Source organism: Pan troglodytes, chromosome 1 (genome assembly GCF_028858775.2).
Source record: "Pan troglodytes isolate AG18354 chromosome 1, NHGRI_mPanTro3-v2.0_pri, whole genome shotgun sequence".
In the NCBI taxonomy this organism is placed as follows: domain Eukaryota; kingdom Metazoa; phylum Chordata; class Mammalia; order Primates; family Hominidae; genus Pan; species Pan troglodytes.
This window is the reverse complement of record NC_072398.2, coordinates 43,758,601-43,780,132: the sequence shown is the minus strand read 5'-3', so window position 1 is coordinate 43,780,132 and position 21,532 is coordinate 43,758,601. Positions and strand designations below refer to the sequence as shown.

Genomic DNA, 21,532 nt, shown 5'->3' with positions numbered 1-21,532 from the left:
GGAAGAGCAACTGGGACTCTGAGCCCAGGGCCTTCCCACCTGTGTGCTTAATAGGGTCAGGCCAGAGCTACTGAGCTCACGTTTGTTTTGATTCGGCAGTTTTTCTATTTCCCATCCTTGGCAGCCTAGGGGAACGAGTATTAGGAGAAGGCTCAAAAACCTGCTCAGCACCATCCCTCCCCACCTCAATCACCAAAGAGAACAGCAGGGCCTGCTTCCAATCACCTTTCTGGTTTTAATGGTACTTTTTGGCCACGGAGGTCCATTAGGTAGAGACCATTAGGTAAAGAGACTCAAGAGTGTGGAGTGGAGTGTGGGGGGTTGTGGAAGGAGGTGGAAATAGTTGCAAAAATATCTCTCTGTACACAAAACTTAGATGTCATAGTGGATTTTCCCAGAACATAGCATTCACATTATTGAAAACAGCAAGATTCACTTTTCCTAAAACACAAAGCCAAGAACATAAAAATAAATATGGACATTCTAGAGTCCTGAAGGCCTAGAGAACACATCCATAGTCTGGACTTTAGAGCAGCTTAGAGGCAGAAGTTCTGAGTCACTGAGGTCCAAGGTGGAGTCCAGAGGAGGCTGGGCCCCTTGAGATGAAGTCCACACAGCAGGCGGAGGCTTTTCAAGTCTTTCAGATTCACAGCAGCAACTTCAGGAGGCTCAGGCCAGGTTTGGAGGATGGAAAAGGGAAGAGAACCATTGAAGAAACAGAGATTGTGTTCTCTTACTCCTAGGCTAAATAAGGAAGGGTTAGGTGGGGCGCAGTGGCTCACGCCCGTAATCCCAGCACTTTGGGAGGCCGAGGCGGGTGGATCACCTGAGGTCGGGAGTTTGAGACGAGCCTGACCAACATGGAGAAACCCTGTCTCTACTAAAAATACAAAATTAGCCGGGCATGGTGGCAGGCGCCTGTAATCCCAGCTACCAGGGAGGCTGAGGCAGGAGAATCGCTTGAACCCGGGAGGCGGAGGTTGAGGTGAGCTGAGATCGTGCCATTGCACTCCAGCCTGGGCAACAAGAGCGAAACTCCGTCTCAAAAAAATAAATAAATAAATAAAAATAAAAATAACAAAGGGTTACTCCAGACCATTCCCAGAATGCCTCACGCACATTAGGGGTGCCACCATCCAGTTCTGGTGGTTGGTAGGAACGGGAATGTGTGTGTAAAGAGGTCTGGCCCCACTTGGGCAGGGAATGAGTAGGGAAGGAGCTGTCCTTAGAAGGCACCATGTGTACAGAGTATTCATGGGATGCAGGAGATGGGCCCTGGGAGAGTTCTCTTTCCAGGTCTCTGTGGCCCCTCCATGTACACAAGAAACAGGCAATGTGGACTCTGTCGCGGGCGTTCCCGTTCCCCTCTCTATATTATCCTCTTCGTTCAGCAGGGCTGAAGACAGACACTGAACCCTTGATGCATTTCATTTGCCTACTTCCCATATCCTGCCCTGCCCAGGGCTCCACTGCAAACCATCTCAGCCTTCTGAGCTGGGATGCAGGTCCTGGGAGGTGGGGGAGAAGGCATCTCCCCTCCGGGTGCAACCAGCTGCATCTGAGAGCCTGACCGGGCTGGGGCAATGCCTACCCGACTCAGGTGAGCTTTGAGCAGACCCTCAGTGCCTGCCGGTAGGTCGCTGTCACCTCCTGGCAGTCTGTCAGGGAAAAGCAGCTGTCCCCCAAAGGATCCTGCCGCCAGCGCCTCAGGCAGCTTCCAGGGCCCTCTGAGGGGGGCTCCTCAAGCCCCATGAGGTTGTCCACAGACACACAGCCCCGCAGTGGGGGCTCTGGGAGCCGTTCAGGCAAGTCCAGCTGGTCAAAGGACTCAGAGGACAGGATGCTGTCCTCGCTCACAGCCCCTGAGGGTCGGCTGGCCCGGGCCAGGGGGCGAGATGGGGCGAGTTCATCCAAGGAGCCGAAGGTGGTGGGGGCCGCGAGCTCCAAGGCTGTCTGGGAGAACTTGCCATTGAGTTTGAGGATGCCTTTGCGATGGAGGAGCAGCCCTGAAGCTTGCGGAGGCTTCTGCTCCTTGGGATCCCCACTCACAAACACGTCGCCTGCGTCTAAGAGCTCCCCAGATTCACTGGGCTCGGGAGAGGAGTAGTAGCCAGACTCGCGCTGTTGGGGCTTCTTGAGAATGCCCTTCTTGGGGAGCAGGGGGGCAGCCTGCCCTGGGCTCGCAGGGATTGGGCTGAGCTCCGGAGGGTCCTCTTGTGCCCCCTCTGCAGAGGCTGACACCTTCTTCTTGAGAATGCCCTTTGGCAGCTTGAGGTTGCTCTTGCCAGGGCGATGGGCAGTGTCATCAGCCGTGTCACTGTGGAGAGACTGGGCCATGTCATTCTCCTTGCGGGACTTCTTGAGCGAATGCTGGCGCTCCAGGCCAGGGGTGGTGCTTCCCCCACCAGGTGCATGCTGCTTGAAGAAGCTGCACACCTTGGCCCCATTCTCCAGGAGGGGGCGGGAGGAACGCCGGAGCCAGTCAGCCACGGAGGCGCGGACAGAGTCACTGCCAGGGTGCCCACCCTCATGCGGAGCCTCCTGCTCTCCCACTCGGGTGGCGTAGCCCCAGTTGACCCACCAGTGACTGGCCACATCCTCCAGGGTGGCCCGGCGGGTGGGGTTCACCATCAACAGCCACCGGATCAGGCCACAGGCATCTGGAAGACAAAAGGCAGGTGCTTCAGTTTGCCAGCTCCCAGAATAGGCACTCCCTGTCCCCTGTCCCCAGCTCATCCCCTTTTGAGCTATGACACTGCATACTCCTGGGTCGGATGCGTCCCTTCCAACCTAGGGCTCTATACATGCCTTGGCCCAGGACAGCTCCCCAGTCCAGAGTTCCTGGACTGACTCCTCCAGCTGCCTCTCTGTCCTCTGACCCCTCAGGACTGTGACCCCTTCATAAGCCCTTGTGTGTATGTTGGTGTCTATCCTCTCTCTCTCCATTGAAATTCAACCCTCTGAGGGTAGAGACTGTGTTCACGGTAAACTGGGTCTCTCACACCCTTCTTCCTGCCTTCTGAGTCATAGTGAAGGACAAAAAGATTTCTGAGGATGAGAACAAAAGCAATAGGAAATGAGACAACTGTAGCAAAGAAGATCTAAGTGAGACCTTAGGAACCACTTCCCAAATATAATCAAGCATGCCCCTGTGGGAAAGAAAGAGCTATCCCCTCCTTCCCCAGAGGTCTCGACATTGGACATACGGTGGAGGGTACCCTAACCCACCATGGGCCATGATGGACTGTTGCCCTTTTGACTTTAGTGCCACTGTGTAGTTTCTGCCTTAGGAATGAGTGAAGGACAACCCAGGCCTGGATAAGAACGCCCACACCTCTTACTCACCAGAGGGTTTAGGTGGCTCCCGGTAGGCCCCGTTGCTGATCTGTTTCACTAGGATCTTATGGTCATGCCCGTCAAAGGGCATGGTGCCATGCACCAGGATGTAGAGGAGAACACCCAGGGACCAGCTGTCCACCTGAGAGAGATGGGGGAGGTCAGCAGGGATGCCCATACCAGACAGGAAAATGTTACATGCTGGAGAACTCAGAGGCCAGCACACCTGAGGACGACCCACCTCTCCTACCCAGGGGCCAAGACAGGGATGCTGCAGAAGGGGTCTGAGATGTTGTCAATCGCATTCCCTGCGAGGGACAGCCACAAGCACAAGAGCTATAGCCAGGTCATCTCTTCCAGGCTGGGGAAGGGGTGGTTGTGACAGATATCATCTCTACATCACTCTCAGGAGGCTGGACTGGGTGCTGGGAAAGGTAACAGGAACGAGGAATGTGAGGGAGGCAAAGAACTAACCTAGGAGTCAGGAGACCTAAGTTCTAGTTCTAGGGGTTTTTTTGGTTTTTGTTTGTTTGTTTGTTTGAGATGGAGTCTTGCTCTGTTGCCCAGACTGGAGTGCAGTGGCATGATCCTGGCTCACTGCAACCTCTGCCTCCCAGGTTCAAGTGATTCTCCTGCCTCAGCCTCACAAGTAACTGGAATTACAGGTGTGTGCCACAAAGCCCCATTAATTTTGTATTTTTTTTTTTTAGTAAAGATGGGGTTTCACCACATTGGCCAGGCTAGTCTCGAACTCCTGACCTCAAGTGATCCACCCACCTCGGCCTCCCAAAGTGCTGGGATTATAGGTGTGAGCCACTGTGCCCGGCCTAGTTCTAGTTTTGCCATTCCTGGCTAGACATCTGGCAAGTTACTACTTTTTGGGAGGCTTGAGTTTTGTGCTCTGAAAATGTGAATAACGAGAAAACTAGCCCGTCAATCTCCCAAGATCTAAAGTCATAGTAAACATCTGAGGCAGGCTGGCAGGGGAGGGTGGCCACTTACCTCTGGGCCTGTGTAGGGCTTTCCATTGACAATCTCTGGCGAGGCATAGAGGGGGCTCCCACAGAATGTCTGCAGGAACTTGCCTTGATGGTAGAGGTTGGAGAGGCCGAAGTCAGCAATCTGCAGGATTGAGTCAAACACGGGCACAGGTCATGTCAAGGCCTGGGTTTTTCTGTAGCTCTTGGCCCGCCCTTCTCCAGACCCTGGGGAAACCCAGGCTCCAATAGAAGGAAAGGGTCCCCATGACCCCTACCCCACACTGAGCACTGTCAGCATAGCTCAGGCCCTGGAAGAACGAACCCTGAGGAGCTGTGTCAATAAGGAGCATCTAGGCAGAGCTTTGTGGGGGCTCCAGGATCCTCACTGCTCCCCAGACCACTTTGCTCACATGGCATTCCACTACAGAGATGCTCTCTCATGCCCATATCCCTTGGAAAGTCTCCCATCTCCTTCTAGAAGCCTAGAGTTTCCAATGCCTCCCTGGAGCCCCTGCTCATTAGATCTGCCTTCCAGACAGACTGTACACTTCCATGCTGACCTCCTTGCCCCCACCTCTCCTGCAGCTGCTAGCCCAGGTGAGACCCTGCATGAGGCTCTAATGATGTTTAGTGATGGAAAGGAGGGTCAGCCAGATGGAGGGGGAAAGCCAGCACCTCGTGATAATGGCATGGCCCTCAGGAACAAGCAAGCCCTATAACCAATGAACCACATAAGACTTGAGCTGCCCTTCCTAGCAAAGGGCTCATTCCTGTGTGCACACCGGGGCAAGAACTTGGTGGCAGGAACCTGGGGTCAGCCCAATATAGCTAAGAAGCAATAATGAGGGCAGAACAAACATCAGGGCTGTGGTTACAGCCCAAGACTCCCTGAACCATCTGATATTGAGGGCTTGAGAACCCAACCCCATTGTCTCGTTGCCCGGAGAGACCCTTTCCCACCTATCCTCAGTTAGAGGCTGAGGCCATGCCCTGGTGCTCCCCACCTCTTCACCCCATCAGAGGGTTATGTGTGTTCAGGGTGGGGAGGGGCTGTTTATGAAACTCTGGCTCCTTTGTTTATGGTTTTATTGGCCTCTTATCAAGCAGTTACCAGTTGAAGCCCATAATGAAGCACATGATTGGTGCAGATAGGAAAGTTCATGCCTGTCCATGTTTGTGCCTGATTATGCGGGTTTACTGGCTCTGGCTTCCCTCCCTTCTGCTCAGCATCAAAGAGAGCCCCACCTGCTCTGGGAATTGGCTGGTAAGAGGGAATGAACTCAGTACCAGGGCACCTCAGGGTACAGGTCAAAAGCCACTGGAAGAGACTATGTCCTGGGTTCAGGAAGATTCTGAAGAGGGTCAGAGTGCAGCGTCACCTTCCCAGGTGCCTGCAGGGGCCAGCCTCCCTGTGCCATGTCCTTCCTCCAGCCCTGAGATCTCAGTTTATCCCATCAACGTGAACTTCTCCATACCTAAATTTAACTACTTAAGCATGGAAATCTAGCAGCTGCAGAAAGCAGGAAGCTGGAGCTGGAGTCCTTCATCTGTGGGAAGTTTCCAAAGGGCTAATTGTACCAGATTAAAGCATGCATGTGTGTGTGTATGCAAGTGTGTACACACATGAGAAGAACTCAGGCCGGGCCTGTCCCAAGGTTGTAGCAAACCTGACCTTAGATCTAGACTCCTGTCAGCCTTATGACATCAAAGGAGCACTCATCTGGGAATCAGAAGATCTTGGTTCTAGTCCAGGCTCAGCCACGCGCTAGTTGTGTGATCTTGTGCAAAGCACCCCTCAGCTGAGGCTCCAGCTCTCCATCCACACAATGAGGTGTTGGAATGGATGATGGCTGAGGTCCCTACCAGTACCAATGAAGGTCAGCCTTGCTCAGCTCCTTCAGGAATCCACCAAGAGCTTAGAGCTACTTGGCTGGGGACAGTGCAGAAAAGCTGGGGTGGGCAAGGAGGCTTCTAGAAATAAGAAGTGGGACTCACCTTGATATTCCCATTGGCATCCAAGAGGATGTTCTCCAGCTTGAGATCTCGGTGGACAACTCTGTTCTGAAAGAAGGAGAGGGCAGTCACGGGAAGGTCACCAGGGAAGGGAAGATGATGAGGGGCCCAGTCTGGAGACTGAGGTAAACACAAAGGGAGCCAAGTGGGCTTGAGCACAGGTAGGCTGGGAAGGCCTATCTTTATTGGTATGTGCTGCAAGAAATCACAGGCCCTTCTATCCCCGGGGAAGGGACTCAAAGTCAGAGACACTGACATTTCCCTGAGAGTCCAGAATCTAGTTTTGCCTCTGTTTCTGTGTGATCCTGGACAAGTCACGGAACCTCTCTGGTCCAAAACAGCCCTAAAGCCCTGGGGACCACCCACTGAGAATATGGCTGGAGCAGGTAGGTGCTCACCTGATGGCAATAGTGCACGGCAGAGACGATCTGCCGGAAGAAATGCCTAGCTTCGCGCTCACTGAGCTGCTGCCGCTCGCTGATGTAGTCATAAAGGTCGCCCCGGCTGGCATACTCCATGACGATCACGATCTTGCTGCTGTTCTCAAACACTGGGCAGAGCAAGGCAAGGAACGTCAGGCCCTCCCAGAGTGCACTGCTCTCCACTGGGGGTGACTCACTCCTCCCCGACCCCAGGCCCCAAATCAGACAGGACCCCCCTCCAGGAATATCTGCTAATGGGGCTATATGGTGGCAAAAAAGGGCAGAAGAAGGGCCTTGGAATTTCTCAGCATCTTCCAGGAGCCATGAGTTAAGGCCAAAGACACTGGCTCATCCTCTGCCTCCTTGGAAGTTCAGGCTTTTGGGAATTCTGAAAATGACCCTGCCCTTTCAGGAAGGCAGAGACATCACTAGATGGGAATGAAAGGCCAGGCTCCTTGGTTCAAGAACCTGGTACTTTTTCACCTTGTGGCCTTGGGCAAATCTCTTCTAGATACATGAGTAAGAATGCAGGTTTGCTGGGTGATCTTGGACAAGTCAGTAAACCACTGTGCCTCAGTTTCCTCATTTGAAAAGCAGGATAATAAGGCAACCTCACAGGGCTGGGGTGAGAAATATAAAAAGTCAGCAGCAGTTCCAGGGCTGGCTGAGCAAGCTGGTATAGGTCTGACATATAAACAAGCACTCGATAAATGGTACCTACAGTTATTTATTTATTTATTGAGACAGAGTCTCGCTCTGTCACCTAGGCTGGAGTGCAGTGGCGTGGTCTCGGCTCACTGCAACCTCCACCTCCCAGGTTCAAGCGATTCTCCTGCCTCACCCTCTCGAGTAGCAGGGATTAAAGGTGCGCGCCACCATGCCAGGCTAATTTTTGTATTTTTTAGTAGAGACGGGGTTTCACCATGTTGGCCAGGCTGGTCTTGAACTCCTGACCGTGTGATTAGCCCGCCTCGGCCTCCCAAAGTGTTGGGATTACAGGCGTGAGCCACCGCGCCTGGCCACAGTTATGTTTATAATCAGTGCCCTCATGCATACATTTGAAAAATAAGGCCAATAATAATGTCTGTCTTGAGGATCAGAAGAGGGAATAAAAGTATATTAAAGTGGATCATGAACTGTAAAGCACCAGGGAGAGCTGAGATATCCATCACCATCTCTGACTTCCAACCAGAGGATCCAGGGCAGGGCCTCATGCATAAGGCCTTGTACACAGAAGCAATCAATACATATTTGGTAATTAATTGACTGGCTGGGTTCCTGGAAGCCACCTCATCCCAGCTGGCTCATCTCTCTGGGTAGGAGTGGCCCTCTTGCCACTTGAAGACTAGGTAGGGAGTGGCTGGTTCACCAAACTGGCCCTTCTGCCTGGTGTGTGTTAGAACATGTATGTCCCTGACATTGCACCTTTGTGTCAAACGGGTCCTATGAGTTTGGCTTGCTTGGCCTGCCCCAGAGCTAATGCTGTCTAGACTCTGAGAAGGAGTGAGTGAAGTGAAGAGCCTTCTCCCTAGAGGAGTCCCAGCTTCCAGGGAATTGGATACGTGGCCAGGAGGACTGTTGTTTTTTCCAGGGGGACAGGAATAAATGGCCCTTATCTGTGGAGGCCCAGCCTCCTGGGGATGCCTGGCTGAGACTCCACCCCTATGGCTCTCATCATCTCTGCAAGGGTGCATGCAACCTTTGTGCCATAAAATCGGGAGTCAAAAGCCAGCCAGGGCACATTTTGGAGAACAGCTAGGTTAGAGGTCATTTCCCAGGACTGAGGCACACCCACTACCTCACATCCCTTGAAGCCAGTAGCAGGAAGGGGATGAATTTGGGGGAGCCCCTCCAGACACACAGTAACTATGATGTTCTTATGTCTGTTGAATCTGAAGGTGCCAGAGAAGCCATACCCTGAGCTGCAGTGCTCAGTTCCCAGATCCAGTTGGAGATATGAGTGTAAGGCAGAATTCACACACACATGCACATGCACACACATGCAGACACACACACACCAATCACCACACTCAGCCTAGCTGGAGATATGGGTGTAAGGCAGAATTCATATACACACACACACATATATATACACACACACACCCCAATCACCACACTCAGCCTGGCTTAACAATACTTTGTTATCTCCCCACTCTCCCCTGAGGGAAGCACACAGAGATAAAATTAGCCTTCTCAGACACTTGCCTGGCTCTTCATGGGACAGGCTCAAGCCACAGGGCTATGTCTTAAGGCTCTACCCTTAAGGCTCCACCCTTAATCTTTCTATGAACACGACCCAAGAGCAGAGACTGCTCTATTTTTTCCCCACCAGGAATATACAGACAAAGGGTAGAGTTACAGTCTCCCTTTCTTCCCTCCTGTTGCTATCCCTCGCTTCTCATCTAACTGATATTATGTAAAGTCTTGACGCAGACAGGTGTGTGTAAGAGAGGGCTCCCCATCTTTCCTTCGTCACCCTCTCTTGCTCACTTTGTTGTCTGGGTCATGGAGAGGAGGGCAGCTGGAGTGGTGAAATCAGCACTGATGTCAGAGAAGAGGAGGCCAAGAAAGACAAGGAGAGGTAGGAGCCAGCCCTGTGGCAGGAATGATTCAGAGCCCAGGTCAGACTCTAGGAGGTCTGGCTCTTGGGACGCATGAAGAATAGCACCCACGCACCTGAGACAGGTGCAGGTCTATGTATGTTTCAGCCTCCCCCAGATTGCTAAGGAGCTCACTGGGTTGGGAAGGTAGTGTTCAAGTAGGGAAAACCGAATTATAACAACAAAAAAACCTGCAATTCCTTGAGTACCTCCCATGAGTGGAGCATTCAATGACATAAACAGTTTGATCTTTGCAACCACACTGTGATGTAGATGGGATTACCCCATTTTATAAATGAGGAACTGAGGCCCAGAGACTAAATTCAATGAGTTGTGCAAAGTCATACAGCTGAGTTTCAAATCCAGCTCCTGCCCTTCTCTAGAGCCTATTTTTTTTACTTCTTTATGTTGTTTCTTCTGACACATGTACACACGCATGTGAACACACACATGCACACACATAGACCCCCAAGTTCCAGCTTTAAGTGCCCACTGTACCTTCATGGATGGCAATGATGTGAGGGTGGTTGAGTGATGACATGATCTCAATCTCCCTCCGTATGTGCATCAGATCTTGCTCATCTTTGATTTTGTCCTTCCGGATTGACTTGATGGCCACCTGGGAAGAGAAGGCATGAGAGTGAGGAGAAAGGTTTGGCAGAGGACACTCTGGGGGCCCTGGTCCCGGTGGTTTGCCTGTAGCTGCTATAAAGGCCACAGAGTACACCCATAGAAGCCACTCCATCCTTCACCAGGGTAGGTGGCAGAGAGGCTGGAGAGCACTTTCTCTAGAAAAAGATCTCACCTGAGCTGAGTGCACATGGTCCATGCAGTAGGAAGGAATATGGACCAGTCACCTCCTTATTCATAGTCTACAGATAGACAAGGAAGGTAAAAACCTGCATTTGCAAGGCTGATGCTTTATGAATTATAAAGCAAATGTGCCAATCTGCACCATGAGGACAAGGACCAGCCAGTTTTGCTCACCACTGAATTCTTGATGCTGAGCACAGTAGGCACAGAATAACTCCTTGTTGCATTAGTAAATGAACTGGCCCTCACAACAACCTTGGGAGGTGGGCACAAAAAGCATCATCAATACCCTTTACAGGTGAAGAAACTGGGACCCAGAGAGGTTAGATGATGTGCTCAGTCATACGGTCACTAACTGGTGCACGTGGATTCGACTACTGGCCATCTGATTCTGAGTTTGGTACTTTTTCTGCTCCAGTTCTGTAACTTGCTATAAGCAATCAGTCCCTAGCCACAAAATGGAAACAACCCAAATGTCCATCAAGAAAAGTAGGGATAGGTCTGGGTGCGGTAGCTCAAGCCTATAATCCAAGCACTTTGGGAAGCCAAGTCAGGAGGATCATCTTGAGGCCAGGAGTTCGCAACCAGCCTGAGCAACATCGTGAAACCCTGTCTGTACAAAAAATTCAAAATCTAGCCAGGTGTGGTGGCACATGCCTGTAGTCCCAGCTATAGGCACGTGCTGAGGTGGGAGGATTGCTTGAGCCCAGTAGGCAGAGGTTGCAGTGAGCCATGATTGCACCACTGGATTCCAGCCTGGGCAACAGAGTGAGACCCTGTCTATAAAAAAATAAAAAAAGAAATGTAGGAATAAATTACATGTGGTACGTCCATAGGATGGAATAGAATATTATTCAACCATAAAAAGGAATGAAATTCTGACACATGCTATAACATGGATGATCCTTGAAAACATTATGCTAAGTGAAATAAGCCAGTCACGCAAGGATCAATATTGTATGCTCCCACTTAAATGAGGTACCTGGAATAGGCAAATTCATAGGGACAGCAAGTATTAACAGAACGGTGGTTACCAGGGACTGGGGGAGGGGAAATGGGGAGGTGTTGTTTAATGTGCATAGAGTTTCGGTTTTGTAAGATGAAGAGAATTCTGGAGATTGGTTTACAACAACGTTAAATTTAACACTACTGGTACACTTAAAATGGTAACTTTTATATTATGTATGTTTTACCATGCTTTTAAAAATTGGTCCCAAAATTATGAAGAAAAAAAAAAAAGCCCCTAAACACCAGTCTATTCAGTCCAGATGAGAAACGTTCCTCCCCTGACAACAAACAACTCAACAGTTGCTTGCTATCTCAGGGCCTGCTATCTTAGCCCGGCAAGATGAAAAACACCACATGAGGACGAAGCCCTCCAGGCAGTATGTGTGGTGGGCTCAGGAAAGGCGGAGAGAGGCGGGAAGAAATGGAAAGAGGGCTGCCGAGGTGCAGCTAGCAAAGCTCTGAGCCACCGAGGGTCTCGGTCCCTCTCTGCTCCACCCTCCTCAGCAGCAGCTCCTGGACAAAATCCCAGAAAATACCAGGGAGCAGGGCCTGAGGCGCGGAGCTGGGGAGAGACACTGCCTAGGGAGTCTGTCACTGTCCCCCTGGGCGAGTCCCCACCCCTTCTCAGAGCCTCGGGTTTTTTTTTTCTGTGAAACAAACAGGTTGAACTAAGAGATCTGAGGGGCTTTCCTGCTCTGAGTCTATGAAATTAGCCGTACAGATGCCACGGGGCCCTCAGAGGCTGCAGGGCTAGGTGGGAGCTGGGTGGGGGTGGGGTGTCACAGGGCCGGCCAGTTCCTGGCAAGTGCTGCCCAAGGACGCAAATGGTAAATACGAGACTTCCTCTTATGGGGGATAGGCAAGTTGTGAGAAATCTGAAGACCTAGACTGTGGTAAACAGCTCCTCGTTCAATTTCCCAGGAGGGTTTGCGTCCCCTCAAGATTCAAAGGGAGAGAGAAAAAAGGAAACCCCTGCTCGAGGGGAGGAGCCTCTAATCCACCCTTTCACAGGGCTCTGGAGGCAGACAATGGTTTCTGGCTTGCAGGGGCAGCAGGCCCTGCCGGCCTGTGTTCTCCATCGGACAAGAATGCGGAACAGCCCTAATCCCGTAAGAGGAGCTGCTCACAATGCCCTGGCCCGGTCACCCCGGCAACGGGCCAGGGATGGCGTGCCCTCCATCCCACTCCTCCCCCAGAGCTTCATCTTTGAAAGAGGGGAGGCCCTGCTCTCGGGCCCTCCCTGAGCAGGGCAGGGAGGACAATGGCAGGCGGGAGGGATGGTCACCATGGAGCCTCCTCCCCAAGATGCTGAAGAGGCCCATGCTGCAGCTGCAGGGGATGCGATGGGGCTATCCCCCTTCTGCTCCAAACCATCCATCTCTCCCTAGTGAGCTAAGCAAAAAACAAAAACAAAAACAAAAACCTGGGCTTGGAACTGGGCAGGGGGCCAGGGGTAGATGTAGAGAGGGCCTGAATCCTCCTTTAACTAGGAGGTACCTCTCTCTCCTGGATTCAACTTGGAGTATCATTCCCACACACCTCTCGCCTCCATACCCTTTTTCCTCTCCCTGAAGGGGAGATTTTATGGACAAGTTATTTTCTCTCTAAAATTCTTTGTTTAAAATAAAACAATGGATAAAGTTCTATGAGCTCTTCAGAGATAAAGGTCCATAAAGAGCAAAACGATCAATCATATATAAACACAAATCCCATATCTAGATAATCAAAACTATTTCAGAACTTAAGATGTACGCATAGGCACATCTTGGATGTACAGTTGTGTACTCGCAGATACGATAGCGAAATAAATCATCATAGGCTTAGGGGGCAGAACTCTAAAGATGACAAGGCCTAAAATAAATGAGGTTCCAAAAAAGGGAGAAAGGGGTGCTAGAGGGGCTGGGAGGAGTCTCTGCATGGGGGAGAGTGCACAAGTTGAACCCCAAGATCCATCTCTTTCAACTCCAGAAGCCCATGATTCTACATCAGAATTGTTAATCCTCATTGAACAGTTCCAGCCTCCTGCAAGTTTGTGCTCTGGCATCAGGGGGTAGGTTAGGGACCCACCAGGTATCCATATTAGGTCCCAGGAGATCACAGTACGGCTGGCACTTTCCAGGAAGCAAACAAGTTATGTCATCAGGCCTCTATCAGTCTCCAAGCAAGTGGCAGACAAAAAGAGCCATGCATCACCACCCTGGTAGGGCTAGACCACTGCTCCCCAGCCTATCCTGGCCCCACAGGAGAGGGCTCTAGCTATCTGCTGGCTAGCCTGTCAAAGTAAATTAGAGCAACAGCTCAGGCCTAGACAGAGCTCAGCATATAGAAAGTGTTCAACAATTGTTTACTGGTGAACATAAATCACAAATATTTACTAGTTAAGTCACTGGGCTGATGACCTTTGACTGAGATGGGAGCAGTGCTCAGATAAGATTTTCTCCTCTTCTTCCTAGACATGGGTGAAGTCCACCTCGGTTATAAGGACTAATTTTTAGGGACCTTTGTTCTCATCTGCAAGATAGCCAGGCAACTATTCTCTAGAATAAAAATATGTTGATTAGGCTGGGCGCAGTGGCTCATGCTTATAATTTCAGCACTTTGGGAGACCGAGGCGGGGAAATCACTCGAGGCCAGAAGTTCAAGACCAACCTGGCCAATGTGGTGAAACCCCATCTCTACTAAAAAATACAAAAATTAGCTGGGCCTGGTGATGCATTCCTGTAATCTCAGCTACTCCGTGGCTGAGGCACGAGAATTGCTTGAACCCGGGGGGGCAGAAGTTGCAGTGAGCTGAGATTGCACCACTGCACTCCAGCCTGGGTGACAGAGCAAGCGTCTATCTTAAAAAAAAATAAAAAATAAAAATAAAATGACTAAAACCAAGGAAGAGGGTAACAATTGCTGAACCAATCACCCAGAGGCAGGAAGGCCACATGCCTGAGACAGTCCTGGTCTAATTACTAATATTGCCCCTTTTACTCTCCAAAGTATCCAAGTTTAGATAATACAATATATGGCCACCCTACTCAGAAGGGGAAAGAAAACCAGATTCAATGATAATAACATAAACTTGAACATCTGATTAGTGGAGATGTCATCAAGAGCCCAGGAATCGAATCCTTATTTGCCCCTATAGAGCTATGCAACTCAACATAAGTCACTTGACCAGATAAGTCTGTTTAACTCATCTGGCTGGTTTTCATGTCCTCATCTGAAAAACGAAAGGATATTTATTCTCCAGTCATCTGCTGAGTGCCTACTATGTGCCTGGCTGGCACTGTGCTAGGTGTTAGGGATTCAGATAAAAAGTGGACAGTCCCACAGTCCAGTGGGAGGACTGACAATTAATTAAACTCCATTCTATTGTGATAAATGTGGCAGTTGATGTCCCTGCCTGCAGAGAGGCTCCAAGAGCACTGGAGAGAACTTCCTTTGCCCATAGGAGGAGCAGGGAAACCACTTCTGGGAGAAAAACTGCTTTCGATTTTGAAGGATGAGTGAGGTTTGCTAAGCCAAGGGAGGTGGGCTAGGGAGGGGCAACAAGGGCATTCCAGGCAGAAAGAAAGGTTTGAGCAAAGGCCAAAAAGAAAGAGCCATTCACGAATTTGCACATCACGATCTCTACGCACCCTTCCAAACTCTAGAATTCTATGCTGAACTTCTTCAGAAATGGGCCACCTGCTACTATGCCAGGAAGGTGCTAGCCAAGTATTATTATAAGCAGCCCCATACTATGGCCACGGTAGCCTGCTTGAGCATAATTTCTGATTCTGTCCCAGTGGTTTTCTTGCCCCTGTAGTCCTAAACGTTGGAAAAGGCAGCAGGGTTAATTCCTCATTCTATTTTGCAAACAGCACACACTGAGGTCCAGAAAGGCACACTGACTTTTCCAAGGTTCCACAACACATCAAGACACAATCAGGATTGAAGATGGAAAGATGGTGCCTGGAGAAGCTTCCATCTCAGCCATAGAGATTTCCCTGCCTGCCTCCCATCCCTGGAGAAGGGAATGCCCCATATCTTGCCCTAGGCCAGGCTGTGTAGTATCACCAGCCACCCCATCCCACTTACAGATATACAAATATGCCCACTCCTCTGCCAACACCCTGGAGAGGTAGGTGCTGTGGCTCAATTGGTAAACACTGCCTCCCTCCCAGGGACTCAGATCAGGAACGATCTGGATTCAGGAGAGGATGGTAGAAAGGTCTTAGAAAAAGAAGATCCAGAGATGCTGGTTCCAGGTGGAGGGAGAGAAGGTGCAAGCTGGGCATCTCTGGTCATAGTTATCACCCAGAGCTGGAGCCAAGATCCTTGATTTCTCTCTGGCCTTTTGTGGAGCAGCTGCTGTCTGGGAGGCAGGGCAAGGAGCTAGGGGATGACCCATTTAGATAACGGAGGAGAGGTTGGGCTGGGCTGGCCCAGGCTGGGCAGAGTGGGGGTGGGCCTAGGGGTGGCTCGCCATCCCACCACACCAGCCAGAGAGCTAGGCAGGGATCAGGAATGGGCTCCGAGGGGAGCCTGAGCCACCTCCCTATACTGTGCTGCCCCCTCCTTGCCATCCTCCAGCCCCCTCTACCGGGTTGCTGGGCAAGGAGCTTCCCTGCCCAGCCTTCTTGTGTGGTTTGGCTGGGGCTCAAGGACAAGAGTGGCCTGCAGCCTCCCTCCCTGCCGCTTAGCAGGCAGGTGCAGAGGGAGCTGGGAGGGCAGTGTCCCGCCAAGCAAGCCCTTGGCAGCCAGCCAGGCAGGAGTCCTTCTCTGGAGCTGGGGCCGAAGGAGAGACGATGACTTTGAACAAAGCAGCAACCAAAGTGGTTTGGCTTAGGGAAGCCAAGCACAATCCATACTCTTTCTCAGGGTAGGACAGACCTCCAGGACGCAGGGATTCCCCAGGAAAGGGAAGGGCAGGACTTCATCAAAGCCAGCCTTGCTGGGATAATAACACTGTGTGTGTCAGATACTGTGCTAAGCACTTTACATATGCCATCTTACTTAATCCTAAGAGAATCCCACGAGGTAGGAATAATTATCACCCCTACTTTACAGATAAGGAAACTGAGGTACAGAGAGGTTGCACAGCTGGTAAGCAATGGAGCCACGATTTGAATGCTTGCAACCTTGACTGTCAGCTAGGCAGCATCCCCAACAAGGTTTGAAACCCAGGAATACAGTGTAGTTCACCCACCCAGAATCCTTCAACACAGTCACTCTATGTGAGGGTGGGGGTTGGTTCCCAGTGACTCTTCCCACCTGAAGCACTGCCTGGAGTGCTGGGAAAGGCAGCGGGAGCTAACTGTTGGAATAACAAAGCACACTGAGGCAAGCCTGGGCTCATCTCAAGGCCAACTCCCAGTCTAGGACTCAGTACTTGGTCATCCAGGAGCCCATATTGCAGGCATGCCACTCACCAGCTACAGGATAAGTCACTTCCCCTCCTCGGGCCTCAGCTACTCTGTCTGTCAATGAAGGACTCGGACCACCTCAGTCATTTCCAAACATTTTGAAATCCTGCACTGCACTCCAAAACATAAAAAAGACAGAGCACTCTTGCTCCAGAGCACCACACACTTGGACTCACGCCCCTCATGGTTCCCCTTGGAGGTAAGACTTCCATGCAGATCATCCAAAGGCTTTGGTGGACTCCACCATTTCAGAGACCCCAGCATGTGTTTTTCTCTTTAGGGGAAGGGGTGGCCAGGGGAGCTGGGTGAGTCCCAGGAGGAAATGTCATTTGGATACCAGGAATGTATTGAAGAGCCAGAGCAAATATTTGTTTTTCCTTTGATGTCCTCCTAGAGCAGCCATTAGTTCCGCCCACCTGCCCTTCCCTCAGCCAATCCCATCTGGCCCTGATAATCCCATCTAGGCAGGTTGGGAGCGGGAAGTGTGCTAGAAAGGTGGAGAGAAAATTGGGATGGAAGTCACCCAGCTGGCTTTCCTCTGAATCTAGCTCCCACCAACAATCTCAATTCATTCTGGGGGAGGTCTTGGGCAAGCTCCCACACCCCTCTCCCGCACTGAAGTATCCTGAGGCACTAGGTCTCTCTCGATTCACGAAGGACAGTCAAGAGGCAGGGGTGGGGTGGGGTGGGGAAGAGGCAATGCTCCAGAATTGAGAAACCATTAGCACAGCAGGCAGCTGCTCTCCAAGAAGGAAGGAGACCCTGAGCAAGTTCCCAGCTGCAGAACTGGGTGGTCTATGGATCAGGGAGGTTCACAGCAGGTCCCATGCCTACTGATCTTGGCTTCCTATATAGAGCAAGAGGCATGAGGCCAGGGAGTATCTTCTGATGTAATAAGAGCTGGAATCCCTGCCTAAATCCACTGAAGTTTGAAAACTGAAAGCTAGTTTATCTCATTCTGGAATCAAATGAGATCTCTCTCTTACCCTCTCTCTCTCACGCACATCCACACACACACCCCACAGTGACCTGGGTCAAGAGCCTGATGGGAACTCTGAACTTCAATCTCAGTTTCTCAGTCTCTGGGCCACCCCAGTCCCCACGACCCAGTGTCTCCACCCCCAAGAGGCACGAAGCACAAGCCACCAGCAGCTATTTTCCAGCTAAGCCCCTGACAAAGCCTGGGTCCAACAGCCTCAAGCCTGGAGCCTCACCGGGCCCTCACACTTTGTAGAAAGAGAAAGAAAAGGCAAGCCAGGAAGTACATGATTGCCCAATAGCTGTAACCTGGCAGCAGGCAACTGGGGACTGTGCCAGGCGATAGCAGGAAAAACATACTCGGTCCTATTGATGGGGCCATAATCTACCCCTTTCTCCAACATCCACTCTCCTTCACCAATGAAATGACTTCTTGAATTTCAAACCAGCTACTGGCTGCAAAAGCAAACACAACCTGGGGAAGTAACTGCTGATGTAGCCAATAGGGCAAACCATACACACACACACACACACACACACACACACACTCACAACCAGCACCCAACTGGATTTGGCAAAACATAATAATGCCTAAACCACCTGCTCTAAAAGGCTTGTTAAAATATACATTATATGGCCCTATCCTAGACCTTCAGAATAAATTACTCTGGGTGTGGAACCAGAGAATGTAAGTATTTTAAACAAACACCCCGGTGATCCTTACGTACTTTAAACTCAAGTTTGAGAACCAGTTAACCATGCTAACTAACTTTTGACAAATTTGCCATCCTTTCTAGGCTGCCCTTTCCAGAAATTCTCACTGGAAGTTCTTTTTTTTTTGTTTCGTTTTGTTTTGTTTTGTTTTGTTTTTGAGACGGAGTCTCGCTCTGTTCCCCAGGCTGGAGTGCACTGGCACGATCTCGGCTCACTGCAAGCTCCGCCTCCCGGGTTCAGGCCATTCTCCTGCCTCAGCCTCCCGAGTAGCTGGGACTACAGGCGTCCGCCACCACGCCCGGCTAATTTTTTGTATTTTTAGTAGAGACGGGGTTTCACTGTGTTAGCCAGGATGGTCTCGATCTCCTGACCTCACGATCCGCCCGCCTCGGCCTCCCACAGTGCTGGGATTACAGGCGTGAGCCACCGCGCCCGGCTATCTCACTGCAAGTTCTATGTGTTAGGAGCAATATAAGTTCATATTTCGATCTTATTCAATCCTCACAGCAGCTTGTGAGGCAGGCTGTGTTTTCTACAGTTCTGCAAAAGGGGAAACAAAGTACAGAGATGAAGGAAATTGCCCAAGGTCACACAGACTGCTAGACTCCTACACTCGCACCAAAGTAACAGGGCATGTTCTTGAAAAGGCCCCCAAACCGAAAGGTGTCTCTGGTACAGTGGACCTGGTTTCACATTTTCCAGAATCAAAAACTCATCATAATGAAATTTCAACTAAATTTTAGAGCTGGAAAGGACCTAAATGTCAAAACCCACCCCCTGTGCCAGAGCTCCAGTGTGCTGGGTTGCCAGATTCTTGGAGTTGGGGAAATCCACACCTCATCCATTCATTCAACCACACACATATTTACCAAATACCTATTAAGATGGGGTGCCTTCTACTTCCTCTTTCCATTGCACTCTATTGAACAGTCTTTTCCCAGCAAAACTCAACTTAAGTCCCATCCATCTTATCCCAGGACACGACACGATTCGTTTTTCCGCGCCAACTATCCATAGCCTCCCTTTTATTTGGCAATCATCACAGCAGTACGGTGTTGCTGGCTGGGGTTCGCAAGTTTGCGACCACTGTCCCTGCAATCACGGACTGACACATCTGCCAGGGACACCCCGCAGTAGCCCCGCAAGCTCAGCGCGGTAAAGACCACGCTGGCCTCTCCGCCGAGCAACGAGCGAGCCGCCGCCCGCCCTCCTCCGCTCCCTGCCAGCGGCCAAGCCGGAGCCCGCCCCGCGCCGCGAGAGGGAGCCGCACTCACCAGGCGCCCCGAGCTCTCCCGCGCCTTCTTCACCTTCCCGTAGGTGCCTTTGCCCAGGGTCTCCAGGAACTCGTAGCGGTGCCGCAGGTTGTGCTTGTGGTGGTGCCGCTTCACCGCCTGCTTCTTCATTAGGGGCTTGGGCGACTTGATCAGCCCTTCCGCCAGCGGCCGGGCTAGCTCTGCGGCCGAGGGAGTGGGGCCGGAGCGCCGCGTGAAAACCAGAGACTCCATGGCGAGCAGGAGGTGAGCAAGGGCGGCAGGGGAATCAATAGGCTGTGCGGGGAGGGCTGAAGCGCGGGGCACAGGTCCCGCACCAGGACGGGGAGCCACAGCAGTACCAGGGCGCGCAGTAAAGCACAGCATTCCAAGTTGTTATAAAGGCCCTGAGCCCGAGGCCCTGGACACGCCCCCCGGCGCCCATTGGCCTGCTCGACGGCGGCGCGTGACCACGGCCGTCCACATTGGCTCTCCGGGGCTCCAGGCCCCGCCTCCTCCCCCTCGGCGTGGCCAGGAAAGGTGTCAATGGAACCCGCCCACCAGGAATGGGGACTAGGGGATTCCAGCGAAGGCCGCCTGAGGCCCAGAAGCTTACTCTGAGGGCCCTTGGAGCTGCACTTGCCTCTGAGTGGCGCTTGGTCCTGGTTAATGCCCTGTTGTTTTATTGTACTCTGTTCTCAGTTGGCAAGGGGCGATCTGAGGGCACTAAAGGTCACCAAAGTATTTCTTCATCCTGAGTAATTTGCTTGTCCCAAGCCAAAATCTATAATTGCTTGACCACTTCATTGAGTCCATAAAGGAGAAAGGGAGCTGGGATGGGACAGAGGCAGAATCCAGCCTAGTGGGAGGGTTAGTGCAGAGCTGTCCTATGGTTCGAGTTCACTTGTCTTCAGTTAGATCAACCTTACTTGGATATTGGAATCCAATGGCCCTGGAAACTTCTTCCTTCTTCCTCAAAGAGGGCTTCTTAGGCGAATAGCTTGAGGTCCAGGAGTTCAAGACCAACCTGGCCAACATGACGAAATCCCATCTCCACTAAAGATACAAAATTAGCCGGGCGTGGTGGTGCGCGCCTGTAATCCCAGCTACTCCGGAGGCTGAGGCAGAAGAATCGCTTGAACCCAGGAGGCAGAGGTTGCAGTGAACCAAGATGGCGCCACTGCACTCCAGCCTGGGCAACAAAGTGAGGCTCCGTTTCAAAAAAAAAGAGGGCTTCTAAGGTTGAGTAGATTCCCTCAACCACTTAGTGGAATTTATTTATGATGTGTCGGCTGGAGGTGGAGAGAACCCAAAGGGATACATATTTATTTAACATTTTTACATGCCGACTATCTAACCTGTGTCCCTAAGTCTGAAAATGGTTGCTCCACCCAAGGTTTTCTTGTGATTTTGGTGCCAGGAGCACTGGTGGTAGGTTATGAGGTTTGACTTGAGACGGAGTCTCCCTCTGTCGCCCAGGCTGGAGTGCAGTGGTGCGATCTGGGCTCACTGCAAGCTCCGCCTCCCGGGTTCACGCCATTCTCCTGCCTCAGCCTCTCCGAGTAGCTGGGACTACAGGCGCCCGCCAGCACGCCCGGCTAATTTTTTGTATTTTTAGTAGAGACGGGGTTTCACCATGGTCTCGATCTCCTGACCTCGTGATCCGCCCGCCTCGGCCTCCCAAAGTACTGGATTACAAGCGTGAGCCACCGCGCCCAGCTTGACTTAGTTTTTGAGGCCTGGAGTTGCTAGGTCCAGAATCTCCACTCTGAGTGCTCATTTACAGTGAAATGAGAATGGCCATAGGTTTTCCTTCTTGCTTTAAATGGCAGAAAGGGAACATTTCCCCTTTGGCCATCTTGATAACCTAATCCTGTGAAATGAGTATTATTCTGTCCAAGGCCACACAACTGGTAACAAAGTGGCGGGATTTAGACCCTGGTCCTGAGGAAGAGAATAGAGGACAATAGACCTGGATCCTCTTCCCTGAGGGAAACCCCTTCTGCCAGCCAGTTTAGG

At 51.4% G+C, this 21,532-nt stretch overlaps 1 protein-coding gene across 1 annotated transcript; it reads right to left on the bottom strand.

Moving 5' to 3' along the window:
• Nucleotides 1-215: 215 nt before the first annotated feature.
• On the bottom strand, nucleotides 216-19,972 carry NUAK2 (NUAK family kinase 2). Its single transcript, XM_003308709.6, has 7 exons — nucleotides 19,538-19,972; nucleotides 9,850-9,970; nucleotides 6,728-6,879; nucleotides 6,312-6,377; nucleotides 4,339-4,458; nucleotides 3,346-3,478; nucleotides 216-2,660 (listed from the first exon to the last, which is right to left on the bottom strand). Exons 1-7 carry the CDS (start codon nucleotides 19,898-19,900, stop codon nucleotides 1,597-1,599), a joined length of 2,019 nt encoding a protein of 672 aa, XP_003308757.3. The 5' UTR covers nucleotides 19,901-19,972; the 3' UTR covers nucleotides 216-1,596.
• Between the last annotated feature and the right edge of the window lie 1,560 nt (nucleotides 19,973-21,532).